The 22,971-nt window shown below is 46.5% G+C and overlaps 1 protein-coding gene across 2 annotated transcripts in view; it reads right to left on the reverse strand.

Annotated features, from left to right (window-relative positions):
- The window catches only part of WDR70 (WD repeat domain 70), a 258,843-nt gene that overhangs the window by 232,063 nt on the left and 3,809 nt on the right, over positions 1-22,971 (reverse strand). For both annotated transcript variants that reach the window (XM_030567828.1, XM_030567829.1), the window contains exons 2-4: positions 20,552-20,614; positions 19,846-19,929; positions 14,576-14,696 (exon numbers count right to left, since the gene is read on the reverse strand). In XM_030567828.1, coding sequence (XP_030423688.1) covers positions 14,576-14,696; positions 19,846-19,929; positions 20,552-20,614 — 268 coding nt within the window. The remainder of the gene's footprint in view (positions 1-14,575; positions 14,697-19,845; positions 19,930-20,551; positions 20,615-22,971) is intronic.

The raw sequence follows: 22,971 nt of genomic DNA on the forward strand, positions 1-22,971 counted from the left end.
AGCAAGTATGACCGCCAAATGTATGTGACTGGAGGAGAGGCCCAGTTGTCTTAGGTGAGGCAAATAGTCAAGGATAATCGGAATTGGAACCCCCAGCAGGTCGTGACCCCACTGACCCGACCAGATGGAGAAGTGCTTCCATTTAACCAAGTAAGTGGCCCTAGTAGACGGTTTCCTGCTACCCAGCAGCACCTGCCTGAATTGCTAGGAACACTGCAACTCCACCAGGTTCAGTCATGGAGCATCCAGGCTGTAAGGTGAAGGAACTCGAGGTTCGGATGGCGGAGGGAGCCCCGGTCCTGCGTGATCAGGTCCGGGAGTAGGGGCAGCGTCAGGGGCGCCTGAACGGACATGTGCAGGAGTGACGTGTACCAATGCTGGCGTGGCCATGCCGGAGCTATCAGGATTACCCTGACGCGATCCCTGTGAATCTTTAAAAGCACCCTGTGTATCGGGGGGATCGGAGGGAAGGCATAGAGCAGGCCGTCTTCCCATGGCTGAAGGAAAGCATCCGACAGAGACCCCCAACTGCAGCCCAGAAGGCAGCAAAACCGTTTGCCTCAAGGGAAAACAGGAGGTGCCATCAGGTCTAACCAGGGAAAGCCCCAGAGCTGGAAAACTGAGCCCACCACGTCCCATCATGACCCTGGAACGAGCGGCTGAGGGTGTCCGCCAAGCCGTTCTGCTCTCCCGGAAGATAGAACGCGGTCAGGTGAGTAGCATTGTGGATGCAGAAATCCCACAGCGCGAGGGCTTCCCTGCACAGGGGAGAGGAGCGTGCACCCTCGTTTGTTGATATAAATGACTGCTGCCGTGTTGTCCGAAAGGACTGAAACACACCTGCCGGCCAGGTGAGACCGGAAGGTCAAAAGCGCCAGGTGGACAGCTCTCAGCTCCCTGACATTGATATGCAACTCGAGGTCCTCCAGCGACCACAAGCCCTATGTCCTGAGGTGCTCCAGGTGCGCTCCCTAACCTCGATCCGAGGTGTCTGTCATCAGGGAGAGGGAGGGCTGCGGGGCAGCAAAGGGAACACCCCTGCAAACTTCCCATGGGTTGAGCCACCACTGGAGCGAGCGCAGCACCAAGTGGGGAACGGACACCACGGAGTCCAGGGGGTCCCTAACCGGGCGACAGACAGTCGCCAACCAGGACTGCAGCAGGCAGAATCGGAGTTTGGCATGGATCACCACATAGGTGCATGCTGCCATGTAGCCCAACAGCTGGAGGCAAACTCATGCCGTGGTAATCGGGGCGCAGTGCAGTCCGAGGATGAGCTCGGAAACTGCACGGAACCTGGACTCTGGCAGATACGCTTTGGCGCATGTGGAGTCTAGAACCGCTCCTATGAACTCTATGCGTTGCGTTGGAGACGGAGTGGATTTGGCATCGTTCAAGAGGAGACTCAAACCGAGAAAGGTCCGCCTGATGAACAGCACCTGGGTCTCTACCTGCTCCTTGAAGCGGCCCTTTATGAGCCAGTCGTCCAAGTAGGGGAATATCTGGATGCCGTGCCTGCGCAGGAAGGCCACCACGACCGCCATGCACTTCGTGAAGACCATGGGAGCAGCTGACAGGCCAAATGGGAGCACCATGACCTGCAGATGGACGCCGGCCATGACCAACCTGAGGTACTGGCGGTGCCGTGGAATTATGGCAATGTGGAAATAGGCATCCTTTAAATCGAAGGTGGCATACCAATCTCCTGGATCCAGGGAGGGAATGATCGAGGACAGGGAGACCATGAGGAACTTGAGTTTCCTCACAAACTTGTTCAGCCGCCGCAAGTCTAGTATGGGTCTCAGGCCCCCTTTTACCTTCGGTACGAAGAAGTACCAGGAGTAGAAGCCTCTGCCCCTGCGTTCCTGAGGGACTTCCTCCACTGCCCCTGCCTCCGTGAGGGACTTCAGTTCTTGAACCAGAAGTTGCTTGTGAGAAGGGTCCCTGAAGAGGGACGGAGAAGGGGGTTGGTGGGGCGGGAGGGAGGAAAACTGGATAGAATATCCCCTCTCTACCGTGCAGAGCACCCATTTGTCCGACGTAATTCGGGACCAGGCACGGTAGAAGTGGGACAGACGTGACCCAAAAGGTAGGGGTGGGAGGATCCAGAGTCTTGACTGGTAGGTCGCCCTCGACCGTACCATCAAATAGGGGGTCTAGTCACAGATGGTGGTCTCGATTGGCCAGACGCCTGGCCAGAGGGGTGACACTGATGACGCCTCCTGCCATTTCTACCCCGCCTGTGCCTCAACTCCTGGCGGGCCTGTGGCTAGTATGGGCAAGGGGCCGCCTGTGGCCTAAATTGTCTGCGCTGGGTCGCGGGGGTATGCAAGTCCAGCGAGCGAAGCGTGGCCCTCGAGTCCTTTAAACTATGGAGACATTTGTCCGTTTTCTCTGAAAACAGTGTCTGCCCTTCGAAGGGGAAGTCTTGAATCGTCTGCTGGACCTCATAGGGCAGGCCCGAGACCTGGAGCCAGGCGCCCCACCGCATGACCAGGCCCGTGGCCAGGGTGCGCGAGGCTGAGTCTGCTGCATCTAAGGCAGCCTGAAGGGAAGCTTGAGAGATCACTTTGCCCTCTTCTACTAGGGCCGAAAACTCTGATCTTGAGTCCTGGGGAAGGAGCTCCACAAACTTCAACATGGCCAAACACATGTTGTGACCATATCGGCTTACTATTGCCTGTTGATTGGCAACGTGGAATTGGAGTCCCCTCGTGGAGTACACCTTCCTGCCAAAGAGCTCAAGTCTTTTTGCGTCCCTGCTCCTGCTGGTTAGCTGCATCTACTACCAGGGAGTCGGGGGGACGGTGGGTGTACAGGTGTTCATGCCCTTTAGAGGGGACGAAGTAGCGCCACTCCATCCTCTTGGCAGTAGGGGTCAATGAGGCTGGTGTTTGCCATAGGGTGGGGGACGTATCCGCTATCGTCTTCATCAGCGGGAGGGCCACCCTGGATGGTCCCGAGGGGGCCAGGATGTCCACTACAGGGTCCGCATCCACCTCGATCTCCTCTGCTTGGATTGTGAGGCTTTGAGCTGCTCACCGAAGCAATTCTTGGAGAATTTGAGTGTCCTCTAGGGCTGGAGCCGCAGCCGTGCCCGAGACCGCCTCGTCCAGGGAGGACGACAAAGAGATTACATGGAGTGGCCCTTCCTCTGGTGCATGCGGCCCCTCCGGGTCCTGTGGCACACAGTATTGAGGTTGCAGTGCCGGTTCCAAGTCCAAATGCGGCACCACGACCAGTACGAGCGTTGCCAGTGAGCGACTTGGCGTGTCATGTCGTGCCAGCGTAGCCAGAACTAAGGCTGCTGTCGGTGCCGCTGCCCAGTTAGGGGGTGCTGAACTTGACGATGGCACACCCCTGCCCGGCGACGGTGCCGGTGGGGGAGGCAGCTGTGCCGGGGCCACCGACATCGAGGACACTGAAGCCGATCGTGACCGCGGGCCAAATGCCTGGCCTACCGATCGATGGTAGGCCCAGGGAGTCCAAAACGGCCACTGCGAGGAGGCTGCCATTGTTGCTGCCACTGTGGATAACGTTGGTGGCTCGCCCCCGACACCGATCTCCTGCTCCGCAACCTGCTGGAGCAATAGGAGTCGGTCTCTGAGTATGAGGACCTGGGGGGAGCGGTGCCCGGTGCTGAAGGTGAGCGGTGCCGAGGCAACGGGGAGCCTCTCCTCTGGTCAGGTGCCGCCTTCGCAGCTCGGTGCGGAGAGGGAGGCGATAGCATGGCTGACTTGCCTCTAGATTGTACTGGTGGGCGGACCACAGTAGGCAACTCCCGACGATGTGGGGAGGCCGCTGACGGGAGACCCATCAGGTCTGAGGCCGCCTCGAACGCCTCCGTAACCCAGCCTGTCTGCTTAGCCCCGGGGGCGGGGTCGGCCTCGGGTCCTGGTGGGGAGACCAATCCCTCACCGGCTTCTTTTTCTTGGTGGGCACTGGCGAAGGTGAGCGGTGCCACACTGAGGTCAACTTCCTATAACCCGACTCTGCCCGGAGCCAGGTCTTGGACGACCTGGGCTGGGCCCTAAGTCCTGATGCTGGTGCCGTGGCACTCCGCACTGAGGACGATGTGCTGGACCTGCCTCGGCCGGTTCTGGGTCCGAGGATGGTAGCAGGGCTGCCTCCATCAGGAGGACTCTAAGTCTTTGACAAAGACTGTGGGTGGGGGGACTCCCCAACAATGAAAACTATATACAAAGATCTAACTAACTATAATATAACTGAATACACGGATTAAACAGTACGGATAGGACACTGCCAGATTGCTATGCAAGAGAAGTTCCAGCTAGCCGTCACCGGCGGTAAGAAGGAACTGAGGGAGTGGAGGGTCGGCGGGCCCCTTTATAGGGTGCCATGGGGGCAGCACTCCAGGGGGCGCCTGAGCCGACACTACTAGGGGAAAATCTTCCGGCTGGCGTGCACGCGGCGTGCACACACCTACTTTGAATGGACATGAACAACCACTCGAAGAAGAACATGAATCTTTAGAGCAACTGGCAGATAAATATCTTGCAATGCCGGCTACAATAGTGACATGAAAATGCCTGTTTTAACTTTCAGGTGATACCGTAAACAAGAAGTGGGCAGCATTATCTTCCATGAATGTAAACAAACTTAGCAACTGACCAAACAAGAAGCAGGACTGAGTGGACTTGTAGACTCCAAAGTTCTATATTGTTTTATTTTTGAATGCAGTTATTTTTTGTACATAATTCTATTTGTAAGTTCAACTTTCATGATAAAGAAAATTCACTATAGTACTTGTATTAGGTGAACTGAAAATACTATTTCTTTTGTTTCATTTTCACAGTAAAATATTTTTAATCAAAAATAAATATTAAGTGAGCACTGTACACTTTGTATTCTGTGTTGCAAGCAAAATCAATATACTGTATTTGAAAATGTAGAAAACATCCAAAACTATTTAAATAAATGGTATCCTATTATTGTTTAACAGTGTGATTAATCGCAAGTCATTTTTTTAATTGCGCAATTAATTGCAAATAATTTTTTTAATCGCTTGACAGCCCTAATTTTAACAGTAAACCCAAATAAAAGACTATTCAATGTAGTTGGAAAGTTTAAGTCAGACTTTGAGAACGAGAATTCAACATATACAAGCTATTTTAAAGTCAGATTTACGAAAGATGTTCCAATCTTCACTATTCTGAGTACAAACCTAAATTTCTCAACTCTGAGATGAATTCACAGATCTCCAAACACATCTTCCAGCTAAGAACTGCACACCAAGCAGGAAATATTACAACACGAGTATTTAGTTCTTTATACTGAACAAACACCATCCACCCAATAAGGGAAACATTGAATACTCAGACAGTAAAGTAACCAGGGACATGCAAAGTCCTAGATGGTCAGGATATGTCTATCTAACAAGTACAACAATGTTCCCTGTAATTACAGTCCAAAATTTCTATACATCTGAACAAACCCACAATGTATTTATAATTTGTCAGGAACTGACAACATGCTGAAATGCAATAAATCAATGACATGGTCTGTGACTCGAAAAATATGTAACCATAATTGTGTGCTTGCTTCACATTTACAATTCCTCCAACATAGAAACAGAACATATTGTAGATTCCTATTTTCAAAATGTTGGAAGAAAGTAAAGAGGAGATCCTGCAAGCCTAGGAGAGATGGAAGGAATAAAGTCTTCGGTTGCCCCTTTACTCCTAAAAGGTGAGGGGGGTGCCGGGAGGAAAAAGAATAGAGAGCTGCAATAAAATGCTGGAGTCTCTCTGCCCTTCCATGTCTCCATCCCCTTTCCTCCCATCACGTTTTAGTGTAAATTTACTATCTACCAGTTTTTGCTTTCTAGATGTTAGCAGGTGTGTTCCCCTTATAACAATCATAATTCTTAAAACATGCATATGAATATACCAATAGCTTAACTATTAGAACATTCTCCTCATAGCTAATTTAGGAATCAACATACTGTAGCTGTCTCCTTTTTCTCTCTCTCATACATATTCCACAGACTCCTGAGGGCTTCTGTGCCATAATATTAAAAATTATGTGAATATTTAAAAATTGTGCAAATTTTACTTGTCAAATAAATGTGGAGGCTCCAGCATGGTACTGGGGAGCACAGACCACTGGCTGCACAGAGGTGGGAGATCACTGTGCAGCTCCCCCCAGGACATGGATTCAGTGATGAGGCTGCATCCAAACCTGACACAGCACAAGGACAGGGCTCTGTCCCTTCGTGCCAGGTGCACCAGGGGTGGGCAGGCTAAGGAAGGCAGGATCCAAGTGCTGAGGGGCTTAGTGTGGGGGGATCCAGGTGTGGGTGGAGAGGGTTCTGTGTGGGGCCATCTGGGTGTGGGCGGTTCAGTGGGGGATCTGGGTGCAGGGAGGATCTGGATGAACAGGAGCTGGTTTGTGGGATTCTGGGTGCAATGGTAATGGAACTCTGCAGGGGGGTGAAGGCATTTGGAGCTCAGCATGAGGCTCAGAGTGTGTGCGCGGGGGTATAGCTCGGCACAGAGTCTTAGTGTGGAGGATTCCAGATGTTGCGGGAGTGAGGCAGGAATCCAGGTGCAGTTGTTTGGGGCTCAGTGGGGTGGGAATCCAGGTGCAGGTGGCTTGTCGGGCTGGTCCAGGGGGAGTGGGGCTCATTGGCGGGGGGAGTTCCTGCTGCAAGTGGGGGGGTGAGGCTCAGCGGGAGGGTCTGGGTATGAGGGGGTCTGTATGAATGGGGGTTTTGTGGATGGGGAGCAGCTCCCAGTACAGTGATCCTTCCCCCTGCAGCTGAGAAGCAAAGGGTGCAGGAAGCTTGGGGGGAAGAGAGGAGTTTGCAGAGCTTCCGACATCCAGGGGAAAAATCATGGGGTGGGTCTGGGAGCCCCAGATGCTGTGAAGGGATAGGGGAAGTCCTGTCCTCCCCAGCCCAGGCGACGCTAGCAGCTGAGCCTGATACAGGATAGGAGCCACCAGCTGGGTCTTCCCCATTCCTGCTCCCTGTCCCACAGTCATTTACCTCTCTGCCAGCCACCCAGGGCATGCAAAAACATACTGCTGGGGAGGGTTTCATTATTGCTCTTGTGGTTTCCCTTTGCTTCCCCGTCAGAAAGTCATTTTTCTGCGGGGAAGCAAAAAAATCTGCGGGGAATATAAATTCTGCACATGCGCAGTGGAGCAGAATTCCCCCAGGAGTAATATTTTGTATGTGTGTGTTTATATAAACCGTCAAGAACTTCTTAGGTTAATTTTAGTATGGGGTGTGGCTAGATGACTCAATGTACTTGAAATACAAAGACTAAAAATTGAGGGGAAAAGTTACCATCTATTGGCTAACAGAACAAGTTGGTTACCTTGGATCAGTTCCCTAATGAAAAGCATCACAAAGACTGCTATATTTGGTACAATTTTGATAGTCCCAGTAGAGAGGACAAAGGTCTGAATTATGGACCTTAACTAGCCTCTCGCTATTATGTATTGTCCCTCCAGATTAACACTGGGCACAGTGACACATTCTCTTCCCAGCTTCCTGTCTCTTTCAGCATCAAGTTCAAACCCCTTAGCATAACTTCCAAAGTAATGTGTAACTCTAGAATCTGACTACAGCTCAGACTTTTTCTATCAGACTCTCATCTCATGCCCTCTGGCAATCCCAGGGCCCTATTAACATCAATGGAACTCCCCCCCCCCCCTAGTTACAATGGTCCAACTGCATGAATCAGATTGCTGAATAGGCCTTCTCCCATTTTCCAACCCGCATAGCCAATCCATTCTTCCTCAAATCCTTTATCTAAAAGAAATCTGTTCTGAGAATTTTCTATTATTTTGTCTCTTCTTACAACCTAGTTTACTTCTTACATTTAAGCCTCCTCCTCACACACAATGTGCAAGTCTCAGACCTAGTATCAGTCACAGTAAGTTTCATTGTAACCCTCAGCCTTCCATTAATAAGGTATCAGTACTGAAGATTAGCATTTTAGTATGGTGAGAGTGTAGAGAACGTATTTATATTTTTTTCAGTTTACTTTGTGCATTTGACAGCACTTTGTGTATAGTCAGTTACTTAAATTACTGGTCACAGTTCACGTGCAGGTTTTTTATATAGCAACAGGGGAGAAAATTTATTACAGAAATTTTTTTTCAGGCCAAACTATAGTGAGCACTATAAGGCAACCGGTACAAAACTATGTATTTTTATAATTATAATTTATAGGCTACATACATACATTGATTTGTTTTCCAGTCTATATGGACAAATGAGTTTTATCCAATTCTAGGTGGCAACAGCAGCTGTTTGTTCCTTGATTTGACATAGTTATGATTGTTTATTAGAAGCTCCTGAAATGTGTTGAATTTCAAAATCAAAATATTGGAGAACTAAACTCCATCAAAGCAGTTTTTTGTTGTTTCCCTTGGCAGTATGAAGCCACTTTAGCGCAGTATGGTCGGTTTGTAGCTGGAACTGCTGTCCCCAAACGTATGGGCGTAGCTTTTCCAGGGCGTAGCATTCCTTTTCACTGATGGACCAGTGGCTTTCCCTCTCAGACAGTTTCTTGCTGAGAAACACAACAGGATGGAAGTTGTGATCCGGTCCTTCCTGCATGAGAACTGCTCCTACACCACGCTCAGATGCATCTGTGGTTACTAGGAATGGCTTGTCAAAGTCCGGGGCTCTTAGCACAGGGTTAGACATGAGCCTCGCCTTAAGCTGGGTAAAGGCCTTCTGACACTCCTCAGTCCACTTAACTGCATTTGGTTGGGTTTTTTTGGTCAGGTCAGTCAGTGGGGCAGCGATTTGGCTGTAGTGTGGTACAAATCGCCTGTAATACCTGGCCAAGTCCAAGAAGGATTGGACCTGTTTCTTGGACTTTGGGACAGGCCACTTTTGGATAGCATCCACCTTGGCCTATAGGGGGTTTAATGGTTTCTCGACCCATCTGGTGTCCCAGGTAAGTCACTCTGTTTTGGCCTATTTGACACTTTTTGGCCTTAACAGTTAGTCCTGCCTGCTTGATGTGCTCAAAGACTTTTTCCAGGTGTTCTAGGTGTTCGAGCCATGAATTCGAAAAAATGGCCACATCATCGAGGTAGGCAACTGCATATTTTCCCAATTCTGCTAGTAGACCATCTACCAGCCTTTGAAATGTGGCGGGTGCATTTTGCAGCCCGAAAGGAAGCACATTAAATTCATACACCCCCGCATGGGTGATGAATGCTGACCTTTTCTTGGCAGGTTCATCTAGCGGTACTTGCCAGTACCCCTTGGTTAAGTCTATTGTAGAGATGAATTGGGCACGTTCCAACTTTTCCAATAGCTCATCAGTGCGTGGCATTGGATAGTTGTCTGGACGAGTTACCGCATTTAGCTTACGGTAGTCCACGCAAAAGCGGATTTCCCCATCTGGTTTGGGTACCAGAACCACTGGAGATGCCGATGCACTGGTAGATGAGCGGATTATACCCACTTGTAGCATGTTCTGGATCTCCAGTTGTATAGCAGCTTGGGCATGAGGAGACACCCGGTAGGGTGGGGTTCTAATGGGGTGAGCATTACCTGTGTCAATGGAGTGGTATGCCCGTTCAGTTCGTCCTGGAGTGGCTGAGAACAATGGGGCGAAGCTAGTGCACAGCTCCTTGATTTGTTGCCGCTGCAGACGTTCCAGGGTTGTGGAGAGGTTCACCTCTTCCACGCCACTATCACTTTTTCCTTCGTGGTAGACACCCTTTAGGCCACTCAGCGTCATCTCCTCCCTGGGCTGTACACTGACAAACATTTAAGTCTCTGGAATAAAACGGCTTGAGAGAATTAACATGGTACACTCTGGGCTTTAGGGAGGAATTGGGAAATGCTATGAGATACTTAACAGCTCCCAGGCGCTCTTGGACCATGAATGGCCCTTCCCATGATGCTTCCATCTTATGGGCCTGTTGCGCCTTCAAGACCATAACCTGGTCTCCTACCTTGAAGGAACGCTCTCTGGTATGTCTATCATACCAGGCCTTTTTCTCTCTCTCTGAGCATCCTTTAGCAAGGGCGAAAGAGTGTCCTAGGGTGCTTTATAGGTTGCTTACAAAGTCCAGAATGTTAGTTCCTGGAGAAGGCATAAACCCCTCCCATTGCTGCTTCACCATCTGTAATGGCCTCTTAACCTCATGGCAATACACAAGTTCAAACGGTGAAAACCCTAAACTGGGATGTGGTACAGCCCTGTAGGCAAAAAGTAACTGCTGTAACACTAGGTCCCAATCATTAGAGTGTTCATTGACGAATTTATGTATCATGGTCCCCAAAGTTCCATTAAACCTTTCCACCAGGCCATTGGTTTGATGGTGGTACGGGGTGGCAATCAAGTGATTCACCCCATGAGTTTCCCAGTTCTTTCATGGTCCCTGCCAGGAAATTAGATCTTGAATCTGTAAGGATGTCGGAGGGCCAACCTACCCTGGCAAAAATGTCTGTTAGGGCCTGGCACACAGTGTTAGCCCTGGTGTTGCTTGGAGTCACTGCTTCTGGCCACCGAGTAGCAAAGTCCACGAAAGTCAGTATGTACTGCTTTCCTCTCGGGGTCTTTTTTGGGAAAGGACCCAAAATATCCACAGCTACTCGCTGAAATGGGACCTCAATTATTGGGAGTGGCTGGAGAGGGGCCGTGACCTGGTCTTGTGGCTTTCCCACTCTTTGGCACACCTCACAAGAGTGGACATACTTGGCAACGTCTTTGCCCATCCCCTCCCAGTGGAAGGACTTCCCCAACCGGTCTTTGGTTCTGTTCACCCCAGCATGGCCACTGGGATGATCATGGGCTAAGCTTAAGAGCTTTCCCCGATACTTAGTTGGAACCACCAACTGTTTTTGCGGATGCCAGTTCTCTTGGTGTCCACCAGAAAGAGTCTCCTTGTATAATAGTCCTTGTTCTAACTGATCCCGGTTTGTTGAAGAAGAGCTGAGAGGCGGTGGGGTGCTCCATGCCGCTGCCCAAGCTTTCTGAAGGCTGTCGTCTGCTTCCTGCTCAGTCTGGAACTGTTCCCTTGAGGCTGGAGACACCAGTTCTTTCTTAGACTGTGGATAGGGCTTGGTCCCTCAGGAAGCGATGTAGGCGATGGGGTTGTTTTCGTTGCTGGTGAACCGCTCTCTGCTGGTGCACCAGGTGGTATTTCAGGCTCTGGCTGAGCCTCTTGGGTATGGTTGTCTGTTGCTTCTGCCAGTTCAGGCTCGCTGGCACCCTCTGGCGTTGGGGCTGAAGATGGGTTTACAAGCGCTGGCGTCAGTGCTGGCCGCGGTTCTGGTGCTGGTTGCTTTTCCAGTTCCGGGTCTGGGACTGGAGGCACTGTGGCTGTTGCAGTCGTTGGCAGGGCATCCAGGTCCACTACCTCCGTTTGGGTCTCTGGTAACACAGACGGGGCCCCTGTGGACGGCTTAGGAACAGGGATGGGTCTGGAAGCTTGCCTGGTTTGGCTGCGTGTAACCATTCCCACTCTCTTGGCCCGCTTTACCTGGTTGGCCAAGTCTTCCCCCAGTAGCATGGGGATGGAATAATTGTCATAGACTGCAAAAGTCCACATTCCTGACCAGCCTTTGTACTGGACAGGCAGTTCAGCTGTAGGCAAGTCTACAGCTTTTGACATGAAGGGGTAAATTGTCACTTGGGCCTTTGGGTTGATGAATTTGGGGTCCACCAAGGATTGGGGGATAGCTGACTCTTGTGCCCCCGTGTCTCTCCATGCGACAACCTTCTTTCCGCCCACTCTCAAAATTTCCCTTCGCTCCGAGGGTATTTGAGAGGCATCTGGGCCTGGGGATCTTTGGTGTGATGGTGGTGTAACGAACTGCACTCGGTTGGGGTTCTTGGGGCAGTTGGCCTTTATATGTCCCAGTTCATTACACTTAAAGCATCGCCCAGCTGACTGGTCACTGGGCCGAGGTGGGTTACTGGAGAATGGCGAGGTGGGAGAATAGGGAGTTTGCGGCTTTCCTTGGGTTGTAGGTGGGGTTTTGGGTTGTCCTCGGTTGTAAGGTTTATTGTCGGTGTGCCCCCTGTGGTATTCGCTTCCCTTGACAGTAGCTTTTTTCTTTTCTGTCACTTTTACCCATTTGGCTCCAATCTCCCCTGCCTCGGTTACAGTTTTGGGTTTTCCATCTATGATGTACCTTTCTATTTCCTCAGGGACACCCTTTAAGAACTGCTCCATTTGTATTAGGAGGTGCAGCTCATTTATAGTGTTAACCTTTGTTCCTGATATCCAGGCCTCATAATTCTTTCCAATGTGGTAGGCGTGTCGGGGGAATGACACATCTGGTTTCCATTTCAGGGCTCTGAACCGCCGACGGGCATGTTCAGGTGTTATCCCCATTCTGATTCTGGCCTTGGTTTGAAAAAGTTTATAATCATTCATGTTCTCCTTAGGCATTTCAGCCGCCACCTTTGCTAAGGGTCCACTGAGCTGTAGCCTCAGTTTTATCATGTACTGGTCTTCAGGGATGCTGTACCCAAGGCAGGCCCTTTCAAAATTTTTTAAGAAGGCCTTAGTGTCATTACCTGCCTTGTAGGTGGGAAATTTGGGGGATGTGGAACAATAATTGGCGAAAGGTTGGTAGGATTGGCTGTGTTCTTCTGCTTAGCCTGTTCTAATTTCAGGGCCTGCTGGTGTGCCTCCCTTTGGAGTTTCATTTTTCTTTTGTGGTTCGCGTTTTTGGCTTTTTGCTTTTTTTTTTTTGTGGGCTGTCTTTTTTCTGGCTATTTTTGCATTTATTAGTTTTATTTTTTTTATGTTCGTTGTTTTTTTTAATGGCTTCTAGCTTTGCTTGTTTTTGCTTCAGGGATTCTTTGGAACTCATAGTTTCTGTTTTCTTGTGCTGGTGGCCCCCTGCTGCTCAGTACCTGAAATGCTGCAGCTCAGGGTTGCTTGGCAACAGACTTTTTAACACTTCCTAACTAGTTTTGCCTGACAAGTTAGAAAAAAAGAAAAAAACACTTTCATTTGCAAATGTGTTTTGCTGGTCTCTGTTGCTGACAGCTTAAGCCTGCTTTGTTTAACAAAAGACCCTCGTTAAGAACTTAACACCTTCTGCTTTTGGGCTGTCTACCGTAGCAGACAGAAAGGAGAGAAGAAATTTTTTTTTTTCCTGGCTGTAGTTTTAAACCCCCTCCCCTCTCTTCTGCTTACAACAGCTAGCAGAGAGAAAAGAGAAAAAAAATAATCTTACTGGCTTATGGATTCTATTTTTCCCCACACGCTGCACACCATGTCATGGTATAACCCCCACTCTGAACCTTAGTGTCCAAAAGATGGAGTACCAGCATGAATCCCCCTAAGCTTAATTATCAGCTTAGATCTTGTAGTGCTGCCACGAACCAGGACTTGCAGTGCCTGGTACACTCTGATCCCCCCAAAACTTTCCCAGAGGACCTCAAGACCCAGACCCCCTGGATCTTACACAAGGAAAGTAAACCCTTTCCCCCACCGTTGCCTCTCCCAGGCTTTCCCTCCCTGGGTTACCCTGGAAGATCACTGCGATTCAAACTCCTTGAATCTTAAAACAGAGAGGAATGCACCTTCCCCCCTCTTCTTTTCTCCTCCCCAAGAGGTAATACAGATTCAAGCTCCGTGAATCTAAAACAGAGGAATTTCACCTTCCCCCATCTCTTCTCTCTCCCTTTCTCCCACCAATTCCCTGGTGAGTACAGACTCAATTCCCTTGAGCCTCAACAAGGGGAAAAAATTAATTAGGTCTTAAAAAAGAAAAGCTTTTAATAAAAGAAAGAAAGAAGTAAAAGTTGTCTCTGTAATCAAGATGGTAAATTTTACAGGGTCTTTCAGCTTATAGACACTAGGGAGAAGCCTTCCCCCCAGCACAAACACAAATTAAAATCCTTCCAGCAAAATACACATTTGCAAACAAAGAAAACAATCAAAAAGACTAAACTGCCTTTCTACTTGTACTTACTACTTGAACAGAAAAATAGAGAGCCTGTAGGTACGTCTGGTCACTCTCAGAACCCAGAGAGAACAACGGACAAACAAACAACACAAAACAAAAAGACTTCCCTCCACCGAGATTTGAAAGTATCTTGTCTTCTGATTGGTCCTCTGGTCAGATGTTCCAGGTTCACTGCTTGTAACCCTTTATAGGTAAAAGAGGCATTAACCCTTAACTATCTGTTTATGACACAACAGCAGCTGTTTGTTCCTTGATTTGACATAGTTATGACTGTTTATTACCTTGACTCACTGTCTATGACTTTTACTTGACTTCATTTATTTATTCTTTTTAGTACAAAAAATTGGCAGAATCTATTGTATTAAAAAGAAAACAAGTGCACAAAGACTTAACAGTCAGAAGATCGCAACTAAAATAGCATACAGCCTTTCAATGTGTTTATAAGTCATAAAACTATTGTAAATTGACAGACCATATTAAGAAAGTGTAGATTAATAATTACAAATTACAGTGAAACAAATGTCAGTTTACATAGTTTTGTGGACACAAGTTCAGTGATCCCTGTCCTCCTCTCAAAAGAGTTCGGACAGCCCTTCAGACAAAACAGTTGTAAGATGGTATGATACTTCCACTATATCTAGGTACCTGCAAGTTGATGCAGAGCAAGCTCCCATCACACTTGAGCCTGAAGTTGCTGAATCAATATCTTCATGTTGGCTTCTCAGTTCTTTTTCTTTCTGGGCTTCCTCTTCTCTTGCACGGGCTTCTAAATGTGGAGTGAATATGCAACTGTTAGATCTCCATGTTTTCAGCACGTAAATTAATGAAAGCTTGGTGCTTCTTTTTGAGACAGTATTACTAAATTCTTCATTTTCAGACATATATTCCAGAAGTATGAAAAGATGAAAGTAGAGCATTTTAATTTAAACTGATTGGTTAGCTTTCCCACACATTAAAAATGCTAATTTCCTTTAAATTTCTGTCACTTTTAATACCCAAATGCTTACCCAAAGAAACAACCTCTCAGGAAAAGGCAAGCTTAAGACACTAAAACTGTTAGCTCGTACAGAATAAATATATGTTTTACAGCGTATGCCACTGTTTCACCTTTGAATATTTTCAATGTCAATGAGGTATGATTAGTCAATACTGATCTTTAATGTTTTCTGGAATGAGATGATGGAAATTAAATCAGTTGAAGCAAGTCTAGTACACATAGGTGTCATTAAGTTTGTTACAACTCTCACTAGTTACTCCCATTTTCCTCACTATAGAGGAGTCCCTATAGAACCATCTGTCACACTGTCTGGAGTGAGTCACAACCATGAGTGTCTCCCTCAGGGCAGCAGACTTAAAAAGCAGGGCAGACATCCCAGCTAATGGTATGTTCTCTAATTAGATTTCACCAACCCAGTAACAAATGTGAACTCCCTAAGTACTACACTAGATTTATAAGGCAGTCACAGACTCTCTCCTTATATAATCCAGTCTATCTTGCCAACCAGGCAAGATGGACTACGTGATAAATAGTCACTTACACCGAGTCCCAAGAGAACAGTCACTCACTGAGATTGAATGCATCTTAGATCTCCCACCAAAGACAAACACTAGTAGCCAATTCTAATTAACTCTAATTCTAAACTAACTAAAGATTTATTAGTTAAGAAAAAGGAATGACAGTTATTGAGAGGTTAAAGCAGGTAAAAATATATGAACAGGTGAACTGGTCTATAATTTCAAAAGGTAGCAGAGATGTAGTAATCTGCCAGTTTCCCAAAAGTTTATCACGTTATCATTCATTGTATATTAGTTAATTTGAAGGATTATAAAACTATAAAATTGATCAGTATTTAGACTAGAGGAACCTTGTAGTAGATATAAGACAGACAAGCTGAAATGCAAGAACCTGTAGGCGGAGACCTGCAAGACTTAAGCTTAGCTACTTTAGGCCTTGGAGACAAGAAATGATGACATAAGTGACTGGAAAATAACCTGATACCCTAAGATTATGAGAAGAGAGGTAACAAGTGGTAATATTGCACAAAATTACCCAGATTATTAGATCATAAAAATACTGTAAAGGTGCAACTGCCTCCGACATGTCTTAACCACAGGATACAGGTTGTACATCAATGCTAATGAGAAAAGGGAATTTACACAGCCTATAGAAAATTGAAGTCCCTTAAGTTTCCAGGGGACACAGACCAATAAGAGAAAGAAGGGTTGAAACTTTTACAGACGTGCAGAATGTAGGTATAGACAGAATCATATTATAAAAAGGGGATGCCCAAAACGGGAAAGCTGAGCTTCCTGTGGGAGACTCCAGCAGAAACCTTCCTCTTCTGATGATCAAGTCGTGAGAGACCTATCAGACCCTAGCATGACTATTAAGAATGTGAGTATAACTATATTTGTAACATGCATAGGTCTGTATAAAATTTCTATATGCTAGGGTAATCATAACTTTAATTGTAACTTTAATAAAACTTATAAAACAGACTAGACCTTGTACATGTGAATGTGTGGTCACTACCCTTGGTCTTTGTGTGTTCCTAGAGACTAACTCTAAAACAAGTAGCAGAGGTGACTTTCATTCTGTTAAGTTTGAAACTGTAGCCACCAGCGTCAAATCCATAGTGGTATAATACCATGTTACAAAATTCACTTTAATTAAAGTCAAAAGCTACCCTTACAATACGGAATACAGATATTATAAGTGAGATTGATGCATGCAGCAACTCACAAGCATTCAATAAAGTCTAAAAACATTCTTACATAGTCCTGACACCTATTTTAATAATTCTAACATACTGGTAAGCCAGACTGATTCCAGCTATGTATGTCAGTATTCAGTTGAGACATGGGGACCTTGGCATGACGTGGCACCTGGTCTGCCAGTGTCATGCTCTCAATGCAAAAATTGCGTAGGAAGAGGTACCACTTAAACACCTCAGTGTTCCCCTATTTTTGATAAGACATTTGCCACTACATTTTCTTTACCATTAATATGGACTATTTCCATGTCTCACTCAGAGACAAAGTCTCAAATTGGTCCCTGTGGGTTTTTGCATCTATGTTAACAGGGTCTCCTGGCCTGTCTCCCATAAAGGAGATCAGAGGAGGCAAAACCCTGTAGATTCTTGGGAGTACGTGCCAATATGCCAATAACAAATAAAGGAGCAACACATCCAAGTCACTCTCTTGCTGGGTAACACATTAGAAGGTTACTTGTCCTGCGCAGCAACTGAAGTTCTTTGAGATGGACGTCCCTCTGGATACTCCACTTCAGGTGAATATGCACCCCTGCGCCTTTGATCAGAGAATTTCTGCAGCAGTGCTTGTCTGGGTTGCACATGCGTTCTCATCTTATGTGGGCACCTATTTTGTGCTGTACGACCAGACCTCCTTCAGTTCCTTCTCTATCACAGAGTCTGTAGACTAAACTCCAAAGTAGAGGGGAGAAGGGTGGGTAGTGGAGCACTCATTGAGACTTCCATCTTGAAGAACCTCAGTTCCTGCACAGGGTGAGTAAACGTCTCTTCTCCTTAGAGAGATGTCCCTGTGGGTGCTCGACTTCAAGTGACTATAGAGTACTGCTGCTAGGTGGATGGAAAGGGCTTTAGAGTCGCATGAGTAACTAATGATAATATAGTTAAGTCCTAACAATGCATCCAATCTTGAGCCCTGGTCAATCATGTAGTGTTCTGTGAATATGCATGCCAACGCCCACGTCGCTGCTTTACATATGTCCATGATAGCCACCTTGTTTAGAAAGGCTACTGAAGTTGACAAGGATCTGGTGGAGTGAGTTTGGATCCCTGCTGGGAGCTGTAGATCCTTCTGTTAGTAACAAAGGTGGATGCACCTGAAAATTCATTTAGATAGCCTCTGTTTGGAGATAGTGGAACCTTTAGATCATTCCAAAGAGCAAATAAAGAGCCTCGGTGACCTCCTGAAGGGCACAGCTTTTTCAAGGTAGAACACTAGTACGCATCTGACACCTAGAGTGTGTAGAATTGAGTCTTATTTACTTCCATTAGGTTTGGGAAGAATGAGGGAAGATGGATTGGTTAGTTCAAGTGGAAAGATGATGATATTTTGGGTAAAAATTTTGGATGAGGTCCTAGGGTGACCTTGTCCTTGAATATCAGAGGGTAGCCGTGTTAGTCTGGCTCTGTAAAAGCAGCAAAGAATCCTGTGGCACCTTATAGACTAACAGACGTTTTGGAGCATGAGCTTTCGTGGGTGAATACCCACTTCCTGCATCTGAGGAAGTGGGTATTCACCCACGAAAGCTCATGCTCCAAAACATCTGTTAGTCTATAAGGTGCCACAGGATTCTTTGCTGCTTGTCCTTGAAGAAGATAGTATATGTTGGGTATGCCATAAGGGCCCCTAGCTCTCCCACTTGGCAGGCAGAAGTGATAATAATTAGGAAGGCTACCTTCGTTGAGAGATGGATCAGACAGCATGTTGCTAATGGTTCAAATGGCAGACCAGTAAGACAGCACAGTATTAGGTTCAAGTCCCAAGGTGGAGTATAGACTTGTATTTCAGATAAACATTTCTGATACTCTTAAGAAAGCGGTTGGTGACAGGATGGGCGAATAGAGACACCCTGACAACCTTGTAGTGAAAAGCTCCGTATGAAGTAACAAGGTTTGTGCATAACGTTTTCTGTTAATGAAATGACAGACTTTACATGAGCCTGTATTGTTGTCCAGGAGGGTGCTGGGCTGTATAAGATGCATATTTCTGGGAGAAAGTCTGGGACTGGGAATTTGCTGTGTCGCTCTGCTGTGTAATTCAAGGGTGGCTGATTCTTACAGTATAGCTCAGATTAATTTACATGCTGGGGGCTGTGTGAGAGCAGGCCAGGAGTGGTTGTTCTCACAGCAAAGCATATAAAAGGCTGGAGAATTGAGGGGACACAGCTGTTCAACAGTCCAGATTGTACCTTGGGGAATGTCACATGGGGGCTTTGGCATGAGCTGGCACATGGTCTACCAGCATCACATATTTCAGTGTGGAAGAAACATAGTATTTATTTAGATTTATTCAACATTAAAAAAGATGCTTAAGTCAACACACTGGCCCCGTTATATAACTGATTTTCACAATATAATCAAAATGTTCCTCACACAAGCAAATAAATATACAATTTACAGCAGACTTACGCCCCAAACCTGAAATAAGAACAAAGCAGGTATACTCCTGCAAATGCTCAGAGCCTCATAAAGCCAATAGGCATTTTCACAGAAGTGTGTTCACATGGCTCTCAGCATAGAATCAGAATCACGATAATCAAATCCTGCACCTATCAGCCCATCACCTCCTTGAATGGATCAGTAGTTACACAGGCCTTGCATTACGCCTGAAAGTTAACAAATTCTGGTTATTTTTGTCCAGAGAGTGGGGAATAAATTCCAAGGTTGAAAGATGGTCCAGGATAATGACTTGGAAGCAGTTTCCTTATGTATATAATAAGGAGACTCCGGCTTCAGCAACTTTGCAAAGGTGTGGCCTGGGGAAAAGAGGCATCTCTCAAGCAAGCAGACCCCAAATCATTTAGGACTTATCTACATTCAGCGGTAGCATGACCTTGCACACACACATGCTGTGCAGATGACACCATTTTGCTCTACTAAAGTGTGCATACACTACACATTCTAGGAAGGATGCTATTTTCAGAACAAAATGGCATTCTCCAGGTAGCAAAAGTCTCGGTATGTGGTCCCAGCATGATCCAGTCCCACCACAGCAGTGTATACTAGGATAAAAGGTGTATTTTTAAAACATGTTCTCTAACATGTTTTAACACCTACATGTAAACAAGGCAAGTGTTAAAACGTGTTAGATTATTGTGTTTTAGCCCTTTGTTAAAAGCACAAGCACAGGAGATTCACCTATCTTACCCAGCATCTTTTTACTTCTTTCCACTGCAGTTCTTCGAGTTTGTTCAAACATTGCTTCCAAGTCAAACGTTCGAGCTTTCTTTCCTAAAAGATGAGGGGAAAAGAAACTTTGATTTAGACCAAGTAACATGAAATCCAGAAGATTAAAATGAGTAAGTGACCAGGATAACTCAGATGCTCTCCAATTCAAATTTCAGATTAAAAATCTCCCATGGGGCTATTACATAAATGGGAATTGGGCACCTTACTGCACTCCGTGCCTTTGAAAAAATCTGCCTTCTCTCCCCCACTACACACACACACACACACAGATAGAGTTTATACAGTTACTGCTACCATTCCTTTTACATTGCATTTCCAAGCATATTGTCAAAAAGTTAAATCCACAAATACTGTAGTACAACCCACTGAGAAGCATTTTACTGTGTTCTAAATCACAACCCATAATATAAATTTGGGGAAAGAACAAACAAGCTTCAGTGTTTAGCTTCATCTGAACTGCAAGACCCTTAACAAGTGCTTCCTGCCCCAACAGGTACCCTAGTCTTTCCAGCTATGGATAATGCTACCCTACTCCACAGAGACTCACACTCTTGCCTACTGCTCCCTTCACCATCCCCAACCAGTACTTCCCCAGTGCACAAGGTGTATACTTCCAGCACATGGACATTGCCTCCTTTTCCCTTCCCATGAGCCCTGAACTCACCAAAGCCTGAGAAGCCCATCGTGGCTGCCAGCTCTGGATCAGGTTCTCCCACCAGCTCCACATCTATAAGGGAACAGAGGGGTTAGAGTAAACTCTGTGCACAGAGCCCACCATTCCAGCACCTCCCTAGTCATGGAAACTCATCGCCCTTTGCTCCTAGCTGCTCAGCTGGAGTTGCATCGGGGATCACAATAGGCTCCACCAGCAGGAGGAAGTGACCACACAGGAGACTGCAGCAGATCAAGAGGAGCCCTGCCATGAGGGGACTGGCCCACTCACAGAGACTCCTGAAGGCACCTGCTCAGGATTCTCTGAACCCCCAGCTACTGAGAAGCAGCCCTACATAGTACATTGTAGCAGCAGATAAGGTGCTGGACGGACTCTCATCCCTGCCTCTGTAGCAGCACCCAAGCAGGCTATTGTTTCCCCAGCCAAGCTCATTTCCCTCTCCATGTCCCCCGGTTACCCTTTATAGTCCCTCTTCCCTAATACATTACACCTGCAAGTCCTTGGCATCATCCTCCCTAAACAGGTTTAGCAGCAGGGTTAGTTGGACAGAACTCAATCTAAACATGGCACAAAGGCTCAAAACTCAGCGATCTGCCACTGTAGCATAAACTCTACAGTGATTCTTTGAGAGGTACCAACTAGCTCAACAGACAAATTCTTCCATCCACTTAGCTGTGAATAAACGGGGGATTATGTCATCAAAATGACACTGTGCAGGATATAATTTTTTTCACAGCCCTGAGTGAGGCAGCTAGGTCTACCTAAATTTTAGGTGCAGACCAGGCCTCAGTGGATGTGATATACCTAGACTTTAGTAAGGCATTTGATACGGTCTCACATGATATTCTTATAGATAAACTAGGAAAGTACAATTTAGATGGGGCTACTATAAGGTGGGTGCATAACTGGCTGGATAACCGTACTCAGAGAGTAGTTGTTAATGGCTCCCAATCCTGCTGGAAAGGTATAACAAGTGAGGTTCCGCAGGGGTCTGTTTTGGGACCGGTTCTGTTCAATATCTTCATCAACGACTTAGATGTTGGCATAGGAAGTACGCTTATTAAGTTTGCGGACAATACCAAACTGGGAGGGATTGCAACTGCTTTGGAGGACAGGGTCAAAATTCAAAACGATCTGGACAAATTGGAGAAATGGTCTGAGGTAAACAGGATGAAGTTCAATAAAGATAAATGCAAAGTGCTCCACCTAGGAAGGAACAATCAGTTTCACACATACAGAATGGGAAGAGACTGTCTAGGAAGGAGTATGGCAGAAAGAGATCTAGGGGTCATAGTAGACCACAAGCTTAATATGAGTCAACAGTGTGATACTGTTGCAAAAAAAGCAAACATGATTCTGGGATGCATTAACAGGTGTGTTGTAAACAAGACACGAGAAGTCATTCTTCCGCTTTACTCTGCGCTGGTTAGGCCTCAGCTGGAATATTGTGTCCAGTTCTGGGCACCGCATTTCAAGAAAGATGTGGAGAAATTGGAGAGGGTCCAGAGAAGAGCAACAAGAATGATGAAAAGTCTTGAGAACATGACCTATGAAGGAAGGCTGAAGGAATTGGGTTTGTTTAGTTTGGAAAAGAGAAGACTGAGAGGGGACCTGATAGCAGTTTTCAGGTATCTAAAAGGGTGTCATCAGGAGGAGGGAGAAAACTTGTTCACCTTAGCCTCCAATGATAGAACAAGAAGCAATGCGCTTAAACTGCAGCAAGGGAGATTTAGGTTGGACATTAGGAAAAAGTTCCTAACTGTCAGGGTAGTTAAACACTGGAATAAATTGCCTAGGGAGGTTGTGGAATCTCCATCTCTGGAGATATTTAAGAGTAGGTTAGATAAATGTCTGTTAGGGATGGTCTAGACAGTATTTGGTCCTGCCATGAGGGCAGGGGACTGGACTCGATGACCTCTCGAGGTCCCTTCCAGTCCTAGAGTCTATGAGTCAGTGTCCAATGGGACAGGGTTATAGAGTGTAACGGTTGAGATTTTCAACAGAGTCAAATGCCAAGTATAGTAGATGTAATGAAAACCTAAGCACTTCAGTGGGCAAGACATGCAGTTGGGAAGACAGAAGACAGATAAACTATGCATCTCTTGGAAGGACATCCTTACAGTTTCTGACATTGTGGTTGGCCAGGGAGAAGATGGAAGGATAACACCGGACAGGACCTAAATGCTCTAAACATACATTATCATGAATGAGAAAAATGTGTTGACAGAAAGAGGTGGGGGCAAATTGTTAGAATGGCCAATGATCTCCACAATCTATAGAGCTATGGAGTAGGTGCCTAACTCCAGTGGGAGTTCGGCACTGTTGTATTAACTGAAATGGAATAAAGAGCCCAAAGGGTCAAAGGTATTAACCTAATCCTGTCACCATCCCACATTAAACAGTGTTAAACA

This window comes from Gopherus evgoodei, chromosome 6 (assembly GCF_007399415.2).
Source record: "Gopherus evgoodei ecotype Sinaloan lineage chromosome 6, rGopEvg1_v1.p, whole genome shotgun sequence".
Lineage (NCBI taxonomy): Eukaryota > Metazoa > Chordata > Testudines > Testudinidae > Gopherus > Gopherus evgoodei.